The sequence below is a fragment of the Petaurus breviceps genome, unplaced genomic scaffold (genome assembly GCF_028583685.1).
Source record: "Petaurus breviceps papuanus isolate PSGF00001 unplaced genomic scaffold, PetGlider_PUasm1.0 191, whole genome shotgun sequence".
Taxonomy (NCBI): Eukaryota; Metazoa; Chordata; class Mammalia; order Diprotodontia; family Petauridae; genus Petaurus; species Petaurus breviceps.
Genome location: NW_027185811.1, coordinates 3,580,435 through 3,598,230, shown reverse-complemented (window position 1 = coordinate 3,598,230; position 17,796 = coordinate 3,580,435). Strand labels below are relative to the sequence as shown.

Below are 17,796 nucleotides of genomic sequence, written 5' to 3'. Positions count from 1 at the left end.
ACTCTGTCCCCCAAACATGCCTCATACCTTCATGTCTGTTTCCTATGCCTGGAATGTCTTATTTTTGCCTTTTTTTTTTTGCCAAGAATTCCTGAATTCTTACTGTGCTTTTAAAGCCCAACTTAAATAACTATATGGTGCAGTCCCTGAAGCCAGGGGCAGTAATGATCTTTTTTGTTAGCTCTCATATAGTACCTTGTTTTCTATCTCTTTAATGGGCCTACCAGATAATATTTTGTATTTTAGTTGTCTGTGGTTGTGTCTCCTCCCTCTACAAGAATGTGAAATTCATGATAGCAGATACAGTATCTTATCTAAACTTGTGTTTCCCCCAGTATTAACTGGGGGAATTATACTTTACTCCTAGGTGGTGCTTGATAAATGTTTGTTGAATAAATGAATGATTGAAGGAGTGAATAGGCCCTGACCTTCACTATTCAACTTAATGAACATTTATTAGGTCTCTACTCTGTGTAAGATTCTGTGCCGGATGGTAGGCATACAAATATGAAAAAAAAATAACAGTCTTTAGGACTGATGATACAACATAACTCTTTCTTCTGGAAGAAAGGTTGTGTATAATAGGTACAAAATGCAGAATGCATTGTCAGACATGATTAAAAGGTTTGTTTTGCTTAACTTTACATCTTTGTTTCAAGGGATGATTCTAAGTGTAGGGAGATTATTTCAAAGTGACAGCAAAGTAAACAACAAAACTCTCTCTATATGTGTATACATATGCATATATACATATTATATATATATTCAAAAGAGGCTTTGGAATCTTGAACAATAACAACTTAATTTTGATTGCTTGAGAAAGCAGTTGGTAAGAGTAAGTCTTTTATTTTGTTCTATTAGGAGTCTGAGAGGAGATAAGTTTTTTTTTTAAACAATTGGGGTTAAGTAACTTGCTCAAGGTTACACAGCCAGTTATTTCTGGGTGTGGTGCTAAGTATCTGAGCCTGGATTTGATCCCCAGTTCATCCCGACACTGGAGCCGGTGCTCTTACTTGATGAGCCACCTGGCTGCCCCTAGGAGATAAGTTTTAACTAACATTTGTAAATAGTGTGAGTTATAACTGCCATCTGTAAAGTGATTGAGTTTCACAATTATATATTAAAAGTTTGCATTTAGTTATCTTTTGGGAGAGACAGTTAACAAGTATGTCTTGAAAGAAACTGTGAGAAGACAGAAAAAGAATGAAGAAAATCGCTTTCCTGATATCTTTGATAGTTCCTTGAACCTAGGAGAATAGGAACTTTGATATTTGTCAGAGATGAGCAACTGTGAATAAGAAGAAAGGTTTTTTCCAGTTTATTTAATACCGTATTTCACTGAATAATTGTCACTACTGCATAGTCATCACAACTTGTTTTTTCAGCCCCAAAATTGGTCTATAACCTTTCATTGTGTAATTGTCTCATACTATAATTCTGTTTATTATACCACTTAAAAAGGTAAACAGAGCAGCAATGTATTCACTAGTGACATGTGGGTACTCATTTATCTCTCATGCATTTTGAGGGAACCTAGAATTCTCAGTGCACATGCATTGTCAGTATTCAGTTTTAATGTATATTCACAAGTATTCTGTGCATCCTAATATTGCACCAAAGACAATTTAATAATAAATGATTTTTAAGTAATACCGGCACAAATTCTTAAAAATGTAAACATAATGGTTGCACCCCCACATTTTTGCACAATGTGGCATAAAATCTGTGATGATTATGTGGTGAAATATGGTAAGTAATATTTAATAAACAAGAGTTGAGGTGCGGAGCTAAATGATTAATGAGTGAGGCATTAATATTTCAGTAAATAATAAAAACTATCCAAGTATAATCTTGCATTACTTTAGGATGAATATAATAATTATGAGTTAAGTAACAGGCTGAAGAGTGATTATATTAACGAGGCTACATGTTAGAATGTTTGATACTTAAACTTTTCTTCATATATACTCTGTATTTACCTATTTGTATACATGTTGCAGCCTTATCTTCCAATATGGGACAAGCTTCTGGAGGACAAAGACTAATTTTGTTTGTTTGTTTTTATAGTCTTAGCACCTAGAACATAGTTGAAGCAAATTATATTTCTTGTGAAGTTTTTGCTCTTTGTTCTGAAAAATCACTATTCAGTTCAGTAAAAGAGGAGTCTATTTTTCTAATAAGGGACCTTACTATCTTCTATGAATTCGTTTAAGCTATGATATTTGTGTAAATCACCAAAATAATAGAAATTAGATAGAGGCATCAGGCGATTAGTAAGAGGTCACAAAACTATGTTTACTGACCCATGAACCAAGTACACAGCAACCAGGATTTATTCTAATTTAGATAATTCTTTATTTGTTTTATTTGATCTTGCTACTTGAAATTAATCAGTGTTGGTTCATATCATGCAGATTTCTCTCTCTATATCTATCTTTTTTTTTTTTTTTGCTTTTTGCAGGGCAATTGGGGTTAAGCGACTTGCCCAAGGTCACACGGCTGGTAAGTGTGTCAAGTGTCTGAGGCCAAATTTGAACTCAGGTCCTCCTGATTCCAGGGCCAGTGCTCTACTCACTGCACCACCTAATCATCCCTAGATTTCTATATTTTAATCTAACCATTTAAGACAACAATTTGCCCTTTATTTGCCAATACCAAGAAGGAAAAAATGAACAGATAATAGAAAGGTAAAGATTATTTTGTCACCACTTTGTCAATACTCTTTTCTCCCTATTGCCACTTTTCCAGACATACTCTATCTCTGTCTCTCTGTTTCTGACTCTCTCTCTCTCTCTCTCTCTCTCTCTCTCTCTCTCCTGCTATCATGTATCATGCAGCAGTGTTTTATACTTTGAAAATAACTATATGCAATTTATCACCCAGTCCAATTTCTATAGACTATCTACAAACTTTGAGGACATTCTTCCTCTTTTCTCAATGTGTTCAGGGCCTGGCTTACAGTATTCTTCTTCCCACCCCCTCCCCCCCCAATTGCTGCCCTTATGCTGGAAGACTTCTAATATGTTGATCTTTTCTCAAACACACTAACTTCTTAGTTCCTCAGTATACTCACTGACAAGTGTTCCATTTCCATGACTAAGAAATCTGAAGTCTGACCATAATCTCCTATCATGTCATATCTCCCTACTCCTTAATCCTCCTCAAACCAGCTCCCCAGTGTTAGTGCCTTCCCTCTGAGATTACCTTTTCTCTACTACACACATATCTTCTAAGTAGGTAGTTATTTACTTGTCTCCCCCATTAGAATGTGAATTCCTTGCGGGTAGAGATCGTGTTTTAGTCTTTCTTTGTATCCCTAGCATTTAATAGAGTGCCTGGCATATAGTAAGTAGTTAATAAATGCTTATCCTTTACTTTTGAATCTCTTTGTCCTGTCATGCCTTGCCAAATCCCAGCTCTAAATTTCTCCCACCATCTCTCTCCTCAAAAGCTGTTGAACAGAGCTAGAGAAAGTAACATAATCATGCTGACTGGATTCAGTACAATAAACTTGTTATTCAATCTCAACTGGGCCTTCACAAGGTAATCCTCTTCAATTGATTCTCTACCACATTCACTATAGAAGCAGTTCTAAGTCCTCTTTTTTTCTTTTAGCCTCCTCCATCACCCACAACCCATGCTTTCTCAGCTGAGGACCTGGCCCTTATACTTTACTGAGAAAATTGAGACTATCATTCAAAGATCTTCCTCTTCTGCCTTTCTCCTCATCTTGAAGCTCTTTGACTTCATCTCTTACTGTTTCTTCCTTTATTCTAGTCTTTGAAGTAAACTTTCTCCTTTCTAAAGCCAACCCTTCTATATATTCAGCTGATCCCATCTGTTCTGATCTTTTCCAGCAGGATATTTTCCTCCTCCTCTAATATTCTATCCCTCCCTGTCTCTACTCCCAGATAAATATCTCTAAGTCTAGTCTCTCTCGAGCTCCAAGCCCACATCATGAATTGCTTATTAAACATTTCTAAATGGACTTTCCACTGGCACCTCAAACTCAAAATGTGCAGAACAGAACTTGTTGTCTTTTCCCCAAACCCACCCATATTGGGCTTCCCTAATTCAACTATCCTTCTAGTCACTCGGTTTCACAAATTTGTTGTCATCCTAAATTTCCTGCTCTTGCTCACCCCCTATGGCTATACAGTTATCAAGTCTTGTTTCTATCCTACATCGTCTACTGGATATGCTTCCCTTCTCTGCACTCACACAGTCAATAAGCTAATCCCAAACCTCGTTGCTTTTCATTTGGTCTATTGCAATAACATCCTGTCTGGTTTCTCTGCCTCAGATCTCTCCCAACTCTGATCTATCCTAAACATAACCAAAATGATTTTCCTAAAGTGCATCTCTGACCATGTCACATAATCCCTTACCCCCTCCTCTTTCAGCAAACTCCATTTGCTCTGTAATACTTTTAGGATCAAATAGAATGTTCTCTGTTTGACATTTAAAGCTCTTTACAACCCGGTCCCTTATCTACTTCATTCCCCTTCACCTTCAGTCCAGCCACACTGGCCTACTTTTTGTCCCTTTCCCATAATGTTCATCTCACATCACTATCCTGGACCTCTCCACTGACTATCTTCCATGCCTAGAATGCTTTTCCTTATTTTTTCCTCCTAGAATTCCTTAAAAAATTCTATCGCTACTGGAGGTCTTTTCTGGTCTCCTTTCGCCCTCTCCTTTGATTTGCATGTAATGTATATAATTGGGAGGGGATGTCTGGTACATACATAGACCCCATCAATTTGCTTGCCTGATGTAATTTATCTATGTGGAAAATCCTAGGAAGCTTGCTCCTGTGAAAATTGGGGTGATTTTACCTTAGAGAGACTGTGGAGTGTATGTAGACATTCTGTAGCTGGTTCTGGTTGGCTAACCACATGATTGAGAGGAAGCTTTTTCAGTTATTTGCATAGCTAAAGCTCTTGGTATCTTGAAGATTCCTGAGTTGACTTCAGCCCTCTTTTTGCTTCATTCACATCTGCAGGACCTTGAGGATACTTCTGCTCATGGAGCCTGGTGAGAAACTTGCTGTAAGGGGTAGAACTTAGGGCCTTCTCCCCCTCTGAGGCCATATGTCCCAAGAAACAGGCCTAATTCCTGGACCTTTTTGTTTGCTTTTTTCCATTCTAGGTAAAGGGAGTGGAATCTCTGACCTTTGGTGTTTCCAGGTTTAGGAGAACAAGCCACAATAATTCAGGAATTGGAATCCAGGCTGTGCTTTATAGCCAAGAGCAGTGTCAAGGTCACGAAAAGAAGCTAGGAGTAATATCCATAAATGATTTTCAGTACCCCAGGCTGGTGGAAGGATTTACCTGGCAGGCAAGCCATATCTGGACCACTGCTATGTAGGAACTGAACTAAGTCTTGAGCTTACTACTCCAAAGACCAATGTGGTCTAGAAGAGAATATATCCTACAGATACTGAGAAGAAAGTTGGCAATTTGTTCTTGCTATATCTTTGAAGTAAATATAAAGCTAATTTATGTTAAGTGGTTAAATGGAACTGGGGTACTAGTTATAGTCCCCTAACAATAGGGAGAACACAGTCAGTGGGGGAAATAGAGAAGAGCCATATCCTAAGCACTGAGATTTACCTCCTGAAACTCTGAACAAGTATGTGCAACATCCTGGCTAGGGAAGAGGGAGCCAGAAATTCTCACTACACATGTCTGTACCTACATATATGTTTGTTGTCTCCCTATTTAGAATATTAGCAGGCAGGAGCTGTTTTGTTTTTCTCTTTCTCTCCCTAGTGTTTAATATAGAACCATATAGTAGATAATAAATGTTTAATCATTGACTAGTTGATAGAAGAAGGTAGTAAGAATTTGCTATCCCAGGGCAGAACCAGTATTGTAGAAAATATATCTGAATTTCAGGTTAAAATGTAAGGTACACTAGCTCCCAATCTGTACTCACTGCATTAATGCAGATGCCTAAAGTTACAGCCTTAATTTTTTCCTTGAGCATGAAGTTAAAGGCATTATGTCTTTCAAAATGACAAATACTTCTAGGAAGAGCAACAAATAAAAGCCATAATAAGTCATAATGCTTTAGATCAGGGACTCTGCAACTTCCTTGTGTATCATGAAGCCCTCTGGCAGTCTAGCAAAGCCCATGGCCCTTCTTAGAATGTTTTAAAATAATTTAACAATATGCTAAATTTCAGTTAGAGGCTAGTAAAAATACAGATGTAATTTCTCCCCATCCATGTTCATGAATCTTCTGAAATCTCTCCAAGATTCCTAGATTAAGATGACCTGCATCTCAAGATGAAACTTTTTTTGAGGTGTTTTCTAGCAGGACAGCTATCTGAGAAAAGACTCACAGGGGAGAGAGTGGAGAGGGACGTCCAGGTCATGAGGAGTATTGGTGTTGGCTTTAACCAGAGGTCCTGGGCAGTGAAGTCACTGGATATATTGAGGAAGGAGCAAAAGTATGGGGAGATGAGCACTGAAAAAATGAATCAGAAACAAGGTGTGGTCAGTTGTTGGACAGCCTAGATCAAGAAATAGCAGGGACAAGAATTCAGCAGATCCACCGGAATGGGGAAGGCAGTCAGGGTTAGAGGTTAGCAATAGGCAAATGGCAGAAGCTAGGCATCAGGGACTACAGGTTCAGACACAGGGTTCTATCCCCGAGGGAAATTGAGATGGGCAATGCTTAATTCCAGTCCCAGAGAAACTGAGTTACTGGGAAGAGAATCAATTAACAAGCATTTATTAAGAACCTACTTTTATATGCCAAACTCTGTGCTAGGCACTAAGGCTATAAAAACAAAAATGAAAGTTCCTGGTCTCAAGGAGTTTATATTTGTATTTTATATATGTGTGTGTGTGTGTGTGTGTGTGTGTGTGATATTTATACATAAATAAGCATATACAAAATAAATAGGGATTGGATCTATGATTTCATTGGAATAGTGAATTTCCAGGTAAGGAAACTCCCCTTACCAGTCTTGGCTCTCCCCTTATCTGCCACTTGTAATCTTAGAGAGTTCCCTAGGGCACTGAGAGGATAAGTGATTTGCCCATAAATGCAAGCTAATTTTGTTGTTGTTGTTGGGGTCCTAGCAGCTTGGGGTGAGGGGGAATCAGGAAACACTTTACTTAAAAGGGTTTGCTTGAGTAGAGTTTTGAAGGAAGTCACATAATTATAAAGAGGTGGGAATGCATTCCAAGCTTGGGGGACAAGTGCAAAGTGCAGAGTTGGGAAAATGAAGTGCCATATTTGATGGAGTTTGGATGTAGTATAGCATTTGGGAATAGAAATAACATATAATCAGGTTATAAAAGTAAGTTGTGAACAACTTTAAAATCTAAATAAAGGATCGTATATTTGATTCTAGAGGCAATAGAGAGACATTGGAATTTTTTAAGTAGGGTAGTGACATGGTTAGGCTTTCACTTTAGGAAAATTACTCTGGCATTTGTGTAGAGGATGGTCTGGCAATAGGGGAGGCTTGAAGAAGAGATACCAATTAGGAGACTAAACACTAGTCTAGGCAAGAAGTGATAAGAATCTGAATTAGAGTCTTGGATACATGTTTGGTGGGAATGGATTCAATAGGAAAAGAATGGATTCAAGAGATGTGGTAAAAATATTAAGGTTTGGCAACTGTCTGGTTATGTGGGTGAATCTGAGTGAGGGGTCAAGGATGAGGCTGAAATTGAGAACCTGGGTGACTAGGAGGAGGAGGATGCCTGCAACAGTAATAGGAAGTTTGGAAGAGGAATGGTTTTTTTTTTTGTTTTGTTTTGTTTTTGCTTTTTGAAGGGCAATTGGGGTTAAGTGACTTGCCCAGGGTCACATGGCTAGTTTGTGTGTGTGTGTGTGTGTGTGTGTGTGTGTGTGAAGTGTCTCAGGCCGGATCCGAACCCAGGTCCTCCTGGGTTTTAGAAGAGGAATGGGTTTTAGAAGGAAGAAAGTAAGTTCTGTTTTGGACATGTATTTGGGCAACCAGTTCAGTAGTCAGGTGTTGATAAGGCACTGGAGTTCAAGGGAGGAGACTGGGATTGGAAACAGATCTGGGAGTCATCTGCTTAGAAGTAATAATTGAACTCATAGGAATTGATGAAAATGAAATTGTAGAGAGAAAAGAGAAAAGGGTCCAGGACAGAAATTTGGTTCCTAAATTTTGGGGAAGGGAGCATGATATTTATGATGATTGAATAAAACAGCCTGTTCAGAGAGGTAGGAGGAGAACCAAGGGAGAGCAGTATCCTAATAACTGAAATTGGAGACAGTAACCAAGAGGATCATCAGATTACAGATTTAGAATGGAAGGCAGCACAAAAGTCTGGAAGGTCCAGATCCTTCATTTTACACGGACCAAGGTGTAAGAAGGAGATATGGCAAGTGCTGCCAAGAGGCCAGGAAGGCTGAGGAGTGAGAGTGTAAATCACTTGTCATAGTTGTTCTTTAATTTTTGGTTATAGAGTATTTTTCAGACAACTGAGATAGAAAACACATGACACTAATCATCTAAGACAGGGAATATTTTTATTCAAAACCCATCAGATAACTGAACATCCTGGGTCTCAAGCAACATTTCCACATTTTAAAGAATAGATCAGTAATTGTATATGCAAGTATATACTATTACGTACAGATTAACTGATCAACCAAACACTTGTAAATGTTTGAAACATGATTCCCTGTAAAGCAGCATCCCTGTGATACTTTAGTACTCTTCTCCTTCCTCTTCACCCTCTCCTTCAACAGAATCCACACCAACCTCCTCATAATCTTTCTCCAGGGCAGCCATATCCTCCCGTGCCTCAGAGAACTCTCCTTCCTCCATGCCCTCCCCCACATACCAATGCACAAAGGCACGCTTGGCATACATCAGATCAAATTTGTGGTCCAGGCGAGCCCAGGCTTCAGCAATGGCTGTGGTGTTGCTTAACATGCACACAGCCCGCTGTACCTTGGCCAGGTCACCACCAGGAACCACAGTGGGAGGCTGGTAATTGATGCCAACCTTGAAGCCAGTTGGGCACCAATCCACAAATTGGATAGTACGTTTTGTCTTGATGGTGGCAATGGCAGCATTGACATCTTTGGGAACCACATCACCACGGTAGAGCAGGCAGCAAGCCATGTATTTACCGTGGCGAGGGTCACATTTCACCATCTGGTTGGCAGGCTCAAAGCAAGCATTGGTGATCTCTGCTACAGAAAGTTGCTCATGGTAGGCTTTCTCAGCAGAGATGACTGGGGCATATGTGGCCAGAGGGAAATGGATACGGGGATAGGGCACCAGGTTGGTCTGGAATTCTGTCAGATCAACATTCAGGGCACCATCAAATCGGAGAGAGGCAGTGATGGAGGACACAATTTGACCTATCAGCCTATTCAGATTAGTGTAGGTTGGGCGTTCAATGTCAAGGTTTCTGCGACAGATATCATAGATGGCCTCATTGTCAACCATGAAGGCACAATCAGAGTGCTCCAGGGTGGTGTGAGTGGTGAGAATGGAGTTGTAGGGCTCCACTACAGCTGTGGAAACCTGAGGGGCTGGGTAAATGGAGAACTCCAGCTTGGACTTCTTGCCATAATCGACAGACAGACGTTCCATCAGCAGAGAGGTGAAACCCGAGCCAGTCCCACCACCAAAGCTGTGGAAAACCAAGAAGCCTTGAAGACCTGTGCACTGATCAGCCTGTGAGAAAGGAAACAAAGAAACAGATGACTGATGCTTGTTATGTTGTAAACATAAGAAGGCATTTAAATAGACTATGTCTGCTCCTTTGGAGGGACAGATCTGATTCTAAAATTTTTTATTTTTCTGTTATATATCTCTATTGGAGGTAAGGGTGCTTAGATATGTGATTTCCTTGATGTGGGGAAACTCACATGGTCTTAATTTCCCCCTTCTACCTCTCCTTGGCTGTATTTACTTAGCATTTTTCTTAATTGAAAAACTTAATTTTTTGATAAAATGATCATGGTGATGCAATCTATTCCTCCCCTTTGTGTCTACAATACTTATAAAAAGAAAACCTGGAGGACCAATCACCTCATTCTATTGTATACATTAGCTTTTTAATTTTGTACTCTCTTCTTTTCCCCCCTCCTCCCCCCAAACCATTTCGAGATGAAATATACCAGCTTCCGAATCCTGTCTAGAACCAGGTCGATGATTTCCTTTCCAATAGTATAGTGTCCACGGGCATAGTTATTGGCCGCATCTTCCTTCCCAGTGATCAGCTGCTCTGGGTGGAAGAGCTGGCGGTAGGTTCCAGTTCGAACTTCATCTGAAAGATAGAAAGAAAGAAAATGAAGTTGTAAAATCACCAAGGTAAGATTCATTCTAACTCCTCTTATTAACTGCCAAGATAAAGACAAATGGTCACTGATGGAAAGGTGATATTTTGTTTTAAAAGTTTTCCTCGAGGTTTTACATGGTCAAAAGCTGGAAACAAACCTACAAATAGTCTCATCTCAGACTATATGATTTACATGAAATAAAGTTTAATTTTAGGATTGGTTCATTCTAAATTGACACTGGCAGTTCTAAATTTCCAGAGGATTTAGGGAATTGTAATTAAACCTACCAATAACAGTTGGTTCTAGATCTACAAACACTGCTCTGGGGACGTGTTTGCCAGCGCCCGTTTCACTGAAGAAGGTGTTGAAGGAGTCATCTCCTCCCCCAATGGTCTTGTCACTTGGCATCTGACCATCAGGCTGGATACCATGTTCCAAGCAGTACAGCTCCCAGCAAGCATTGCCAATCTGGACACCAGCTTGGCCAACGTGGATAGAGATACACTCACGCTGCAGAAAAAAAAAATCAGAAGAAATTGAAAAATTATACTTAAGATATGTAATTTTTCTTTTACTCTTATAAAAAATGTATTGCTATTCTTCAAATTCACCTGTGAAATTGACATTTATCATATAAATATTCGAAAGCAATCTGCTATAAATGTGGTAGTTGGGTGTGGCCTGACCAATGCTTTGTATTGGCTGCAGTAGCACATTGTTCAAATCTATTGTTCATATTGTGAATAAATCACTTAAAAATAATAATTTGTGGAAATTTTGGAAATGTTTTGTTGGTGAATAAGCACAGGTCAAGAGTTTATGAATTTTAGTTTAATTATGGATTATATGATAATTGGTGCACCACACCTATTTTTAAAATGTGGAATATTTTCCCAAGATCTAAGAAAGCTTAGTCTCCACCCTACCCCTTTCTCCTTAAGAGGACCTCCACGTAAGCAGGGTTTTGATATTTCAGTGGAGCCACACCCAATCTGAGAACACCAGATTCAATCAGAGCTAAAATCAATAAAAGCTAACTGTCCCTTTGCTGCACTGCTGCATTTTCTCTGCCTAGTGTCTGCTTTGCACCTAATGTATTATTTAACATAGCCATCTCTAATTTCAGCAACTGGCTGCATGATCTCATTATATTATTTTGCCAGTGCTTCTCTTCTGACCCCTTCTGGGACCCTATGTGTGAATAATTGAAATGAATCAATGAAGTGGCACGAGAACAAAAGACGGTCTCCGTATTATATGCCAGAAAAGAGGTAACTAGAAAGAAAGATGTAATTCTTCTTTGTTGACCTAAGTATTTCATTGTTTTGTCTTTAATTTTCCCTTGTAATATTTTCCAAACATTTCTCTGCAAGTGCTTAGAAAAGGGCAACCTTTTAAAGTCAGAATTCATGTATCCTCCCCAAACAAAAAAAAAAAAAAAAAACCCACCAATAAACGACAAAAAAAAATTCCACCAAGAACCCACAAGATTTGGTTTGTTTCAGATTTCTGGTGCATTTCAATATATCCTGCCTTGTGTGGAATATTCTGATCACATCCACTAGAGAGTTCTCTTTGTCTCCATCCTCTTTAGGGCACCCATTTCTACTGTCTATTCACTGACATGATTTCTTGCACGGGTGGAAGAGGAGACAGGACAGCTCCCCAGGGTCCTGAAAGGACCGCACTTTACCCTGGTTTGAAAAATGAGCATCTTGTTCGCTCTGGGTGAGCTGTCAAGGCAGAAAACCCTTTGGGTTTGCCAGGCTGAACTGAGATTAGCTCCCCAGACATTTCACAACGGTTTTTTTTTTTAATTTTGGGTGGGGAAGGAAAAACCCCCAACCCTCTGAGTCATTTTAAAAAGGCTACTTCTATGTAATCCTTAATCAAATTTATTAAAAGACTTTTTTTTTCACAAATAATAACAATAACAAAGATTTCCTACTCTAGGGCACAGCGATTCCAAGGAGATACACACACAAAACCCGACAAAACTCCGCCCCCCTACTCCACCCTTACTCTCTCTACCAAAAGTACTAACAGAAACCAGTACTTTACGGGAAAAATGTGTATTTTTTTTTTTACATGAGATACTCTCATTTTTGCTGGTTTGGTTTTTATGAACCAAATTTGCTTAGTCTCTCCAATGCCCCGGTCCCTATCCCCCGCACCCCGCCCCACTCCCGCCCCACCCAAGACTGCAGTGGGGAGGGGGATGGGAGCAGCCAGACTGAAAGTAACTCGAACACATAAATATACATGAGGCAGTGGAACTATCGCTGGTTCCCAGCCTCAGGACATTGCATCATCCCAAGCAGATGGCCTGCAGTGACCAGCCCTATGCGGCACTGAAATGTCTCTAACCACTACCCCCAAACCCCTCCCTTCTCCTTTGTTCTTCCTCCTGATTTTCCGGCCGTCTGTCCCCAATTCTGGTCTGCACCGCCATGTCTGAGTACTAAGGCTTAAGGGCAAGAAGTCTGATAAAGGCACAAACAAAGCATCTGTCCTAAGAAACTGCAAAGAAAATGGACTTGAGGTTCGCAATCAGCCACCTTCACCGAGCTAATGCCCCTAGGGAGGACACAAGAAAGGAGAGAAGGAACCTTACCATGATTGCTGCTCTGCGGCTGCTGAGTCGATGGGTGAGAAGAAGAGAGGTTGATGCTTCTTACAGCGCGACTCTTAGGCGGTCGATGTAAGAGAACCTACTGCACATGGTCCAATACAGCTCCCTATATACAATTCTGTCACCATGGGGATGGGCTAGGGCTTTTTCCAGTTGGTCCAGACCCTTCAATCTGCCCAGAGAAGCCAAGACCAGAGAATTGTGATTGGTGCACACGACATGGGATGAGGTAATCTCTTCCCCACCCCTTTTTCTCTAGCATCCACACACTGTTTGCATCCTTCAGACAAAGAGACCAAGTAAAGCAGTTAGCCAAGCAAGCATCCATCATAGGGAGTGGCAGGAGAGGGTGGTGGGGGTGAAAGAAGGGAAAGAAGAAGACTGTGGTTGGATGAGTTTATACTGATTAAACCACAAAACTACGGTTGAAGCCACCTTTGTAAGAGGATTAGTTCTTTACTTAAAAAGCAGAATGTTTCTGTTGAAGTAAAATAATGAACAAAAAAATGACCCCAGGCCTCTCTCCCTGTTTTAGGAATTAAACTGCAGGAGCCATTAGGTGAGGGTGAGGGTTAAAACTTTATTGTAAGCTTTAAAAATGAAGTGTTAGGGGAAGTGAAATGATGCTTGGGAAGACCTGGGGAAAGAAAATTTTTTGTTTTTAAGTTGTAGCTCTAGCTGTATCTTTACTGCAGAATTATTTCCAAACCATTTCTGAGCCTCGTCTTATGACCAGGTAAAATGATAGACAAGTATAAATGGGAAAAGAATTTAATCTAAGAATACCAAATAAGTTTCCACAGGAATCTGCACACAAAAAAATACATCCAGTAAAAGAATGATCTAGGTTTACTGAACATATTTTGAAATGGGAAGAAAAGGGACTAGGTTCTACTAAGTAGAAAATGTTTCTTTAACGGCACTCTGTTTGAATATATTCTGTATGTTTTATTGTGTCTTAAAAGAAATCAACCTTTTTCTGGTTCACTACTGAAGAAAATAAAACAAAAGAAATGACTGGGTGTGATAACCGTCCTGTGTGGACAGTTAATGTCTATCTTTCTATTTGCTAGGAAAATAATAGGTACTGGAAAACTTGAGACCACCAGATAGGACAAGAGGTGGGATGAAAAAAGGATACTTTACCAGACAGGAATGAACAACTAGGCATTTATGTAATCAGTTACTTCCATACACTGAAATTTGTAGCTTCTATGAATTAGCTAAATGTCAGGTGTTTTTGTGCTGTGGATTTGTGTGTTGTCTATTGGTATTATAGGTACATATTGCTATTGAACAATAGGCTCTGAATTGCTCAAGAGTCCCATAAATACCCCACAGTCTCTGCTTCTTCTCAGAAATCAGATTGCTGTTCACTTTTTTTTTTACTTTGTAAAAAGGATATAATGTCAATATTGATTGTTAATGTAGAATTAATATTGAAACTAGGGTGCTACTTTGACAACGCAGATAAAAAATTAAAAAAGGAAAGAGGTTAGTTATTTTATTCACTTCAACTGGCCGTGCTTTCTTCTTGATCAGATACTTTTTTTTCATTCTGTCAGAGACATATTGGATCTCCAGGCACCATTTACAATGTTCTGCAGACCCCATTCATTCTCCAAAGACTAGCAAGCAGGGCGTGGCATAGAGGGAAGAAAGAAGGGCCAAAGAGAGACAGCTGGTGCAGGTTGTATTCTAAGAAATGAAACCAGCTATTTTTCTAGTTTGTAGTTCACAGATTTTCTTCATCAGGTCAAATTTTCTACATATAGGAAGACACTTAAAGTTTATTTTACCCATTTCTTTGAGATTCTATAAGAAGAACAGCTTCAACATCTCATTTTGGTTTCATTTCTTTGTTTTTAGCTAGGTTTCAGTAAAAATGTGGGATCAAGGCAAAGCTATAGAATCCCCTAAATACATTCCCCCAACCCCAAAATACAAGTGGCAATTAGAATAAAAATTGAAGGACACATATTAGCTGAATTTACATAAATTCCAACACTATTGAACTACTGCACTGCGCACAATTCCAGTCCCCTGTCTGGATAAAGGGGCACCACCCTGAATTTGATTTAGTTTTGCAGCACAAAAGATAAATGAAAAACCATGCCATCTCCCCAGTTCTTTGTGCAATTTACCGGGGACTAAATAAGAAGGAGGGAGAATTCTTAGAATTGAATTCTTTGTAAATTTATCTCAGAGGCATTATATGTTTTATGTAAATGAACTTTCTGTTGTGTATTAGTAACAGTAAGATCTAGGTCAAGAAGAGGCTCCATTTGAGGCTTGTGGCTATTAAATATTTAAATGGTAGTGCACAGAACTCTCTAATCTATTCTGTTCCTCATTTTCACACTTATTCAATGTGCAGATTGTGACAAAATAAAAGAAAATATGCAAATTCATGTAATTTTTAGTGCCAGTTTTCACCTTGCACTGACAAATTTTTTTTTGCTCATGGACAGGGAGTGTCAGTTACTACCTATGTAACCTTGGGCTAGTAATTTAAATTCTCTTGGTCCCAGTGTCTTTATCTGCAAGTTGAACTACATCATCAGTAAGGTTCCTTTTGTCTAAATTCTATGGTTCATGCTTGTAAGTAGAACAAGTGAAGCAGGAGGAAACCTCTTTCTGTGTGTTTTCACTTAATTTTTATAACATAATTAATGATTGAAATATTTTTATTATTATATTATAGTGAGAGGAGGAAAGTTAATCATGAGACCCCTTTCCTCTAACCCAGCTGATGAAGGTGCAGAGTATATGGGACAGGGAGACAATAAGGTCTTGAATGAAAAGAAGTATCTCCATTTTATAACCTAGATTTGTGATATAGGCCTATTATCTGTAGTTTTAGAACTGTGGATGTACAGAGTACCTTGAAGTTGTAATAGTCACTCCTCCCCAAACCCAGCCAAGAGAGTATGAGTTGGAGGGTGTAGCCCAAAAGGAATGTTAAATATAACATCTGAATACCAAGGTTAAAAAGACTCCATCAGTTAGGGCATAGAAAGGAACATGCTCTTAACTAATTCCTACCTTCCAATATTCACAAGAACTCTAACCCATTTGAGTAACCCTGTGTATCTGAAATTACACTAATAATTGGTCCTCTGGTCATTCCCTGAGCATAGGTGTCTGTAAAATATTGGATACAGTGCTAGGTACAGGTAGTGTTCAATAAATACTCGATTCAACCATTTATCGCATTGCTATATTTTTTTTTTGCCTTTTTTTGAGGGGCAATTGGGGTTAAGTGACTTGCCCAAGGTCACATGGCTAGTTTTTGTGTTAGGTGTCTGAGGCCAGATTTGAACTCAGGTCCTTCTGACTCCAGGGCCAGTGCTCTATTCACTGCACCACCTAGCCACCCCTTACATTGCTATATTCTTGAAGCATAACTTGGTGGTTCATGTAGTTAACAGCTTGGAAACATTGATTCACTATTCTATCCCTCAGCAACCCACATATGACACACACCTTAATGCCCTCATTCTTTTTTTTTAAATTAAATTTATTTATTTACTTTTAGTTTACAACATTCAGTTCCACAAGCTTTTAAGTTCCAGATTTTTCCCCCTCCTTCTCTTCCCCACTCCCCCCAAGATGGCATGCAATCCGATATAGGTTCTACAAATATCTTCACATTCAACATGAGTCAAGTTGTAAAGAAGGATTATAACCAATGGAATGAACAAGAAAGGAACCAAACAAAACAAAAGAGAGAGAAAGCACATAGTTTGCTTCAATCTACATTCAGATTCTGTAATTCTTTCTCTGGATTTGGATAGCTGTTTCCATCGAGTCCTTTGGAGTTATCTTATAACCTTGCATTGCTGAGATGAACCCTGTCTATCAAAGTAGGTCGTCACAGATATGATGTGTCTGTAACTGCATACAATGTTTTTCCTGGTTGTGCTTCTCTCACTTAGCATCAGTTTATCTAAGTCTCTCCGGGTTATTATGAAGTCCATAATTTCTTATTTCTTGTAGCACAATAGTATTCAATACATTCATATACCACAACTTGTTTAGCCATTCCCCAATTGATGGGCATCCCCTTGATTTCCAATTCTTTGCCACCACAAAAAGATATGCTATAAATATTTTTGTACATATGGGTCATCCTCCCACTTGTATGATCTCTTTGGGATATAATCCTAGAAGTGGTATTGCTGGATCAAAGGGTATGCACATTTTTATAGCCCTTTGGGCATAGTTCCATATTGCTCACCAGAATGGTTGGATCAGTTCACAACTCCACCAACAATGCATTACTGTTCCAATTTTCCCACCCCTCCAGCATTTATCATTTTCCTGTTTGGTCATCTTAGCCAATCTGATTGGCAAGATGTGGTACTTCAGAGTTGTTTTGATTTGCATTCCTCTAATCAACAGTGATTTAGAGCATGTTTTCATATGATTATAGGTATCTTTAATTTCTTCCTCTGAAACATATCTTCTGATCATTTATCAGTTGGGGAATGACTTGTATTCTTATATATTTGACTCAGTTCTCTGTATATTTTAGAAATGAGACCTTTATCAGAGACACTGGTTGTAAAAATTCTTTCCCAATTTTCTGCTTTGCTCCTAATCTTGGTTATATTGGCTTTGTTTGTACAAAAACTTTTCAATTTAAATTATCCATTTTGCATTTCGTAATGCTCTCTATCTCTTGTTTGGTCATGAATTCCTCCCTTCTCCATAAATCTGACAGGTAAACTATTCCTTTCTCTCCTAGATTTTGTCCTCATTCTTTAGGAAGAAGTCCTCAGCCTCTCTGGGAGAGTTCTACAGTTTGGCACATAGTAGGTACTTAATAAATGCTTGTTTCTTTCCTTCAAGCTCAATGAAACTAGAGT

General features: G+C 39.0%; 1 protein-coding gene across 1 annotated transcript; it reads right to left on the bottom strand.

Annotated features, from left to right (window-relative positions):
* Nucleotides 1-8,506: 8,506 nt before the first annotated feature.
* LOC138164673 (tubulin alpha-1A chain) lies at nucleotides 8,507-13,026 on the bottom strand. Its single transcript, XM_069092617.1, has 4 exons — nucleotides 12,908-13,026; nucleotides 10,581-10,803; nucleotides 10,132-10,280; nucleotides 8,507-9,685 (listed from the first exon to the last, which is right to left on the bottom strand). The coding sequence occupies exons 1-4, from the start codon at nucleotides 12,908-12,910 to the stop codon at nucleotides 8,705-8,707; spliced, it is 1,356 nt and encodes a 451-aa protein (XP_068948718.1). The 5' UTR covers nucleotides 12,911-13,026; the 3' UTR covers nucleotides 8,507-8,704.
* Nucleotides 13,027-17,796: the final 4,770 nt, after the last annotated feature.

What these genes read in the sequence shown, in the direction of transcription:
- LOC138164673 (XM_069092617.1), bottom strand. An exon ending in TCTAGAACCAACTGTTATTG is followed by an intron (nt 10,281 to 10,580) that starts GTAGGTTTAATT and finishes TCTATCTTTCAG; the next exon opens with ATGAAGTTCGAACTGGAACC. An exon ending in TAGACAGGATTCGGAAGCTG is followed by an intron (nt 9,686 to 10,131) that starts GTATATTTCATC and finishes CCTTTCTCACAG; the next exon opens with GCTGATCAGTGCACAGGTCT.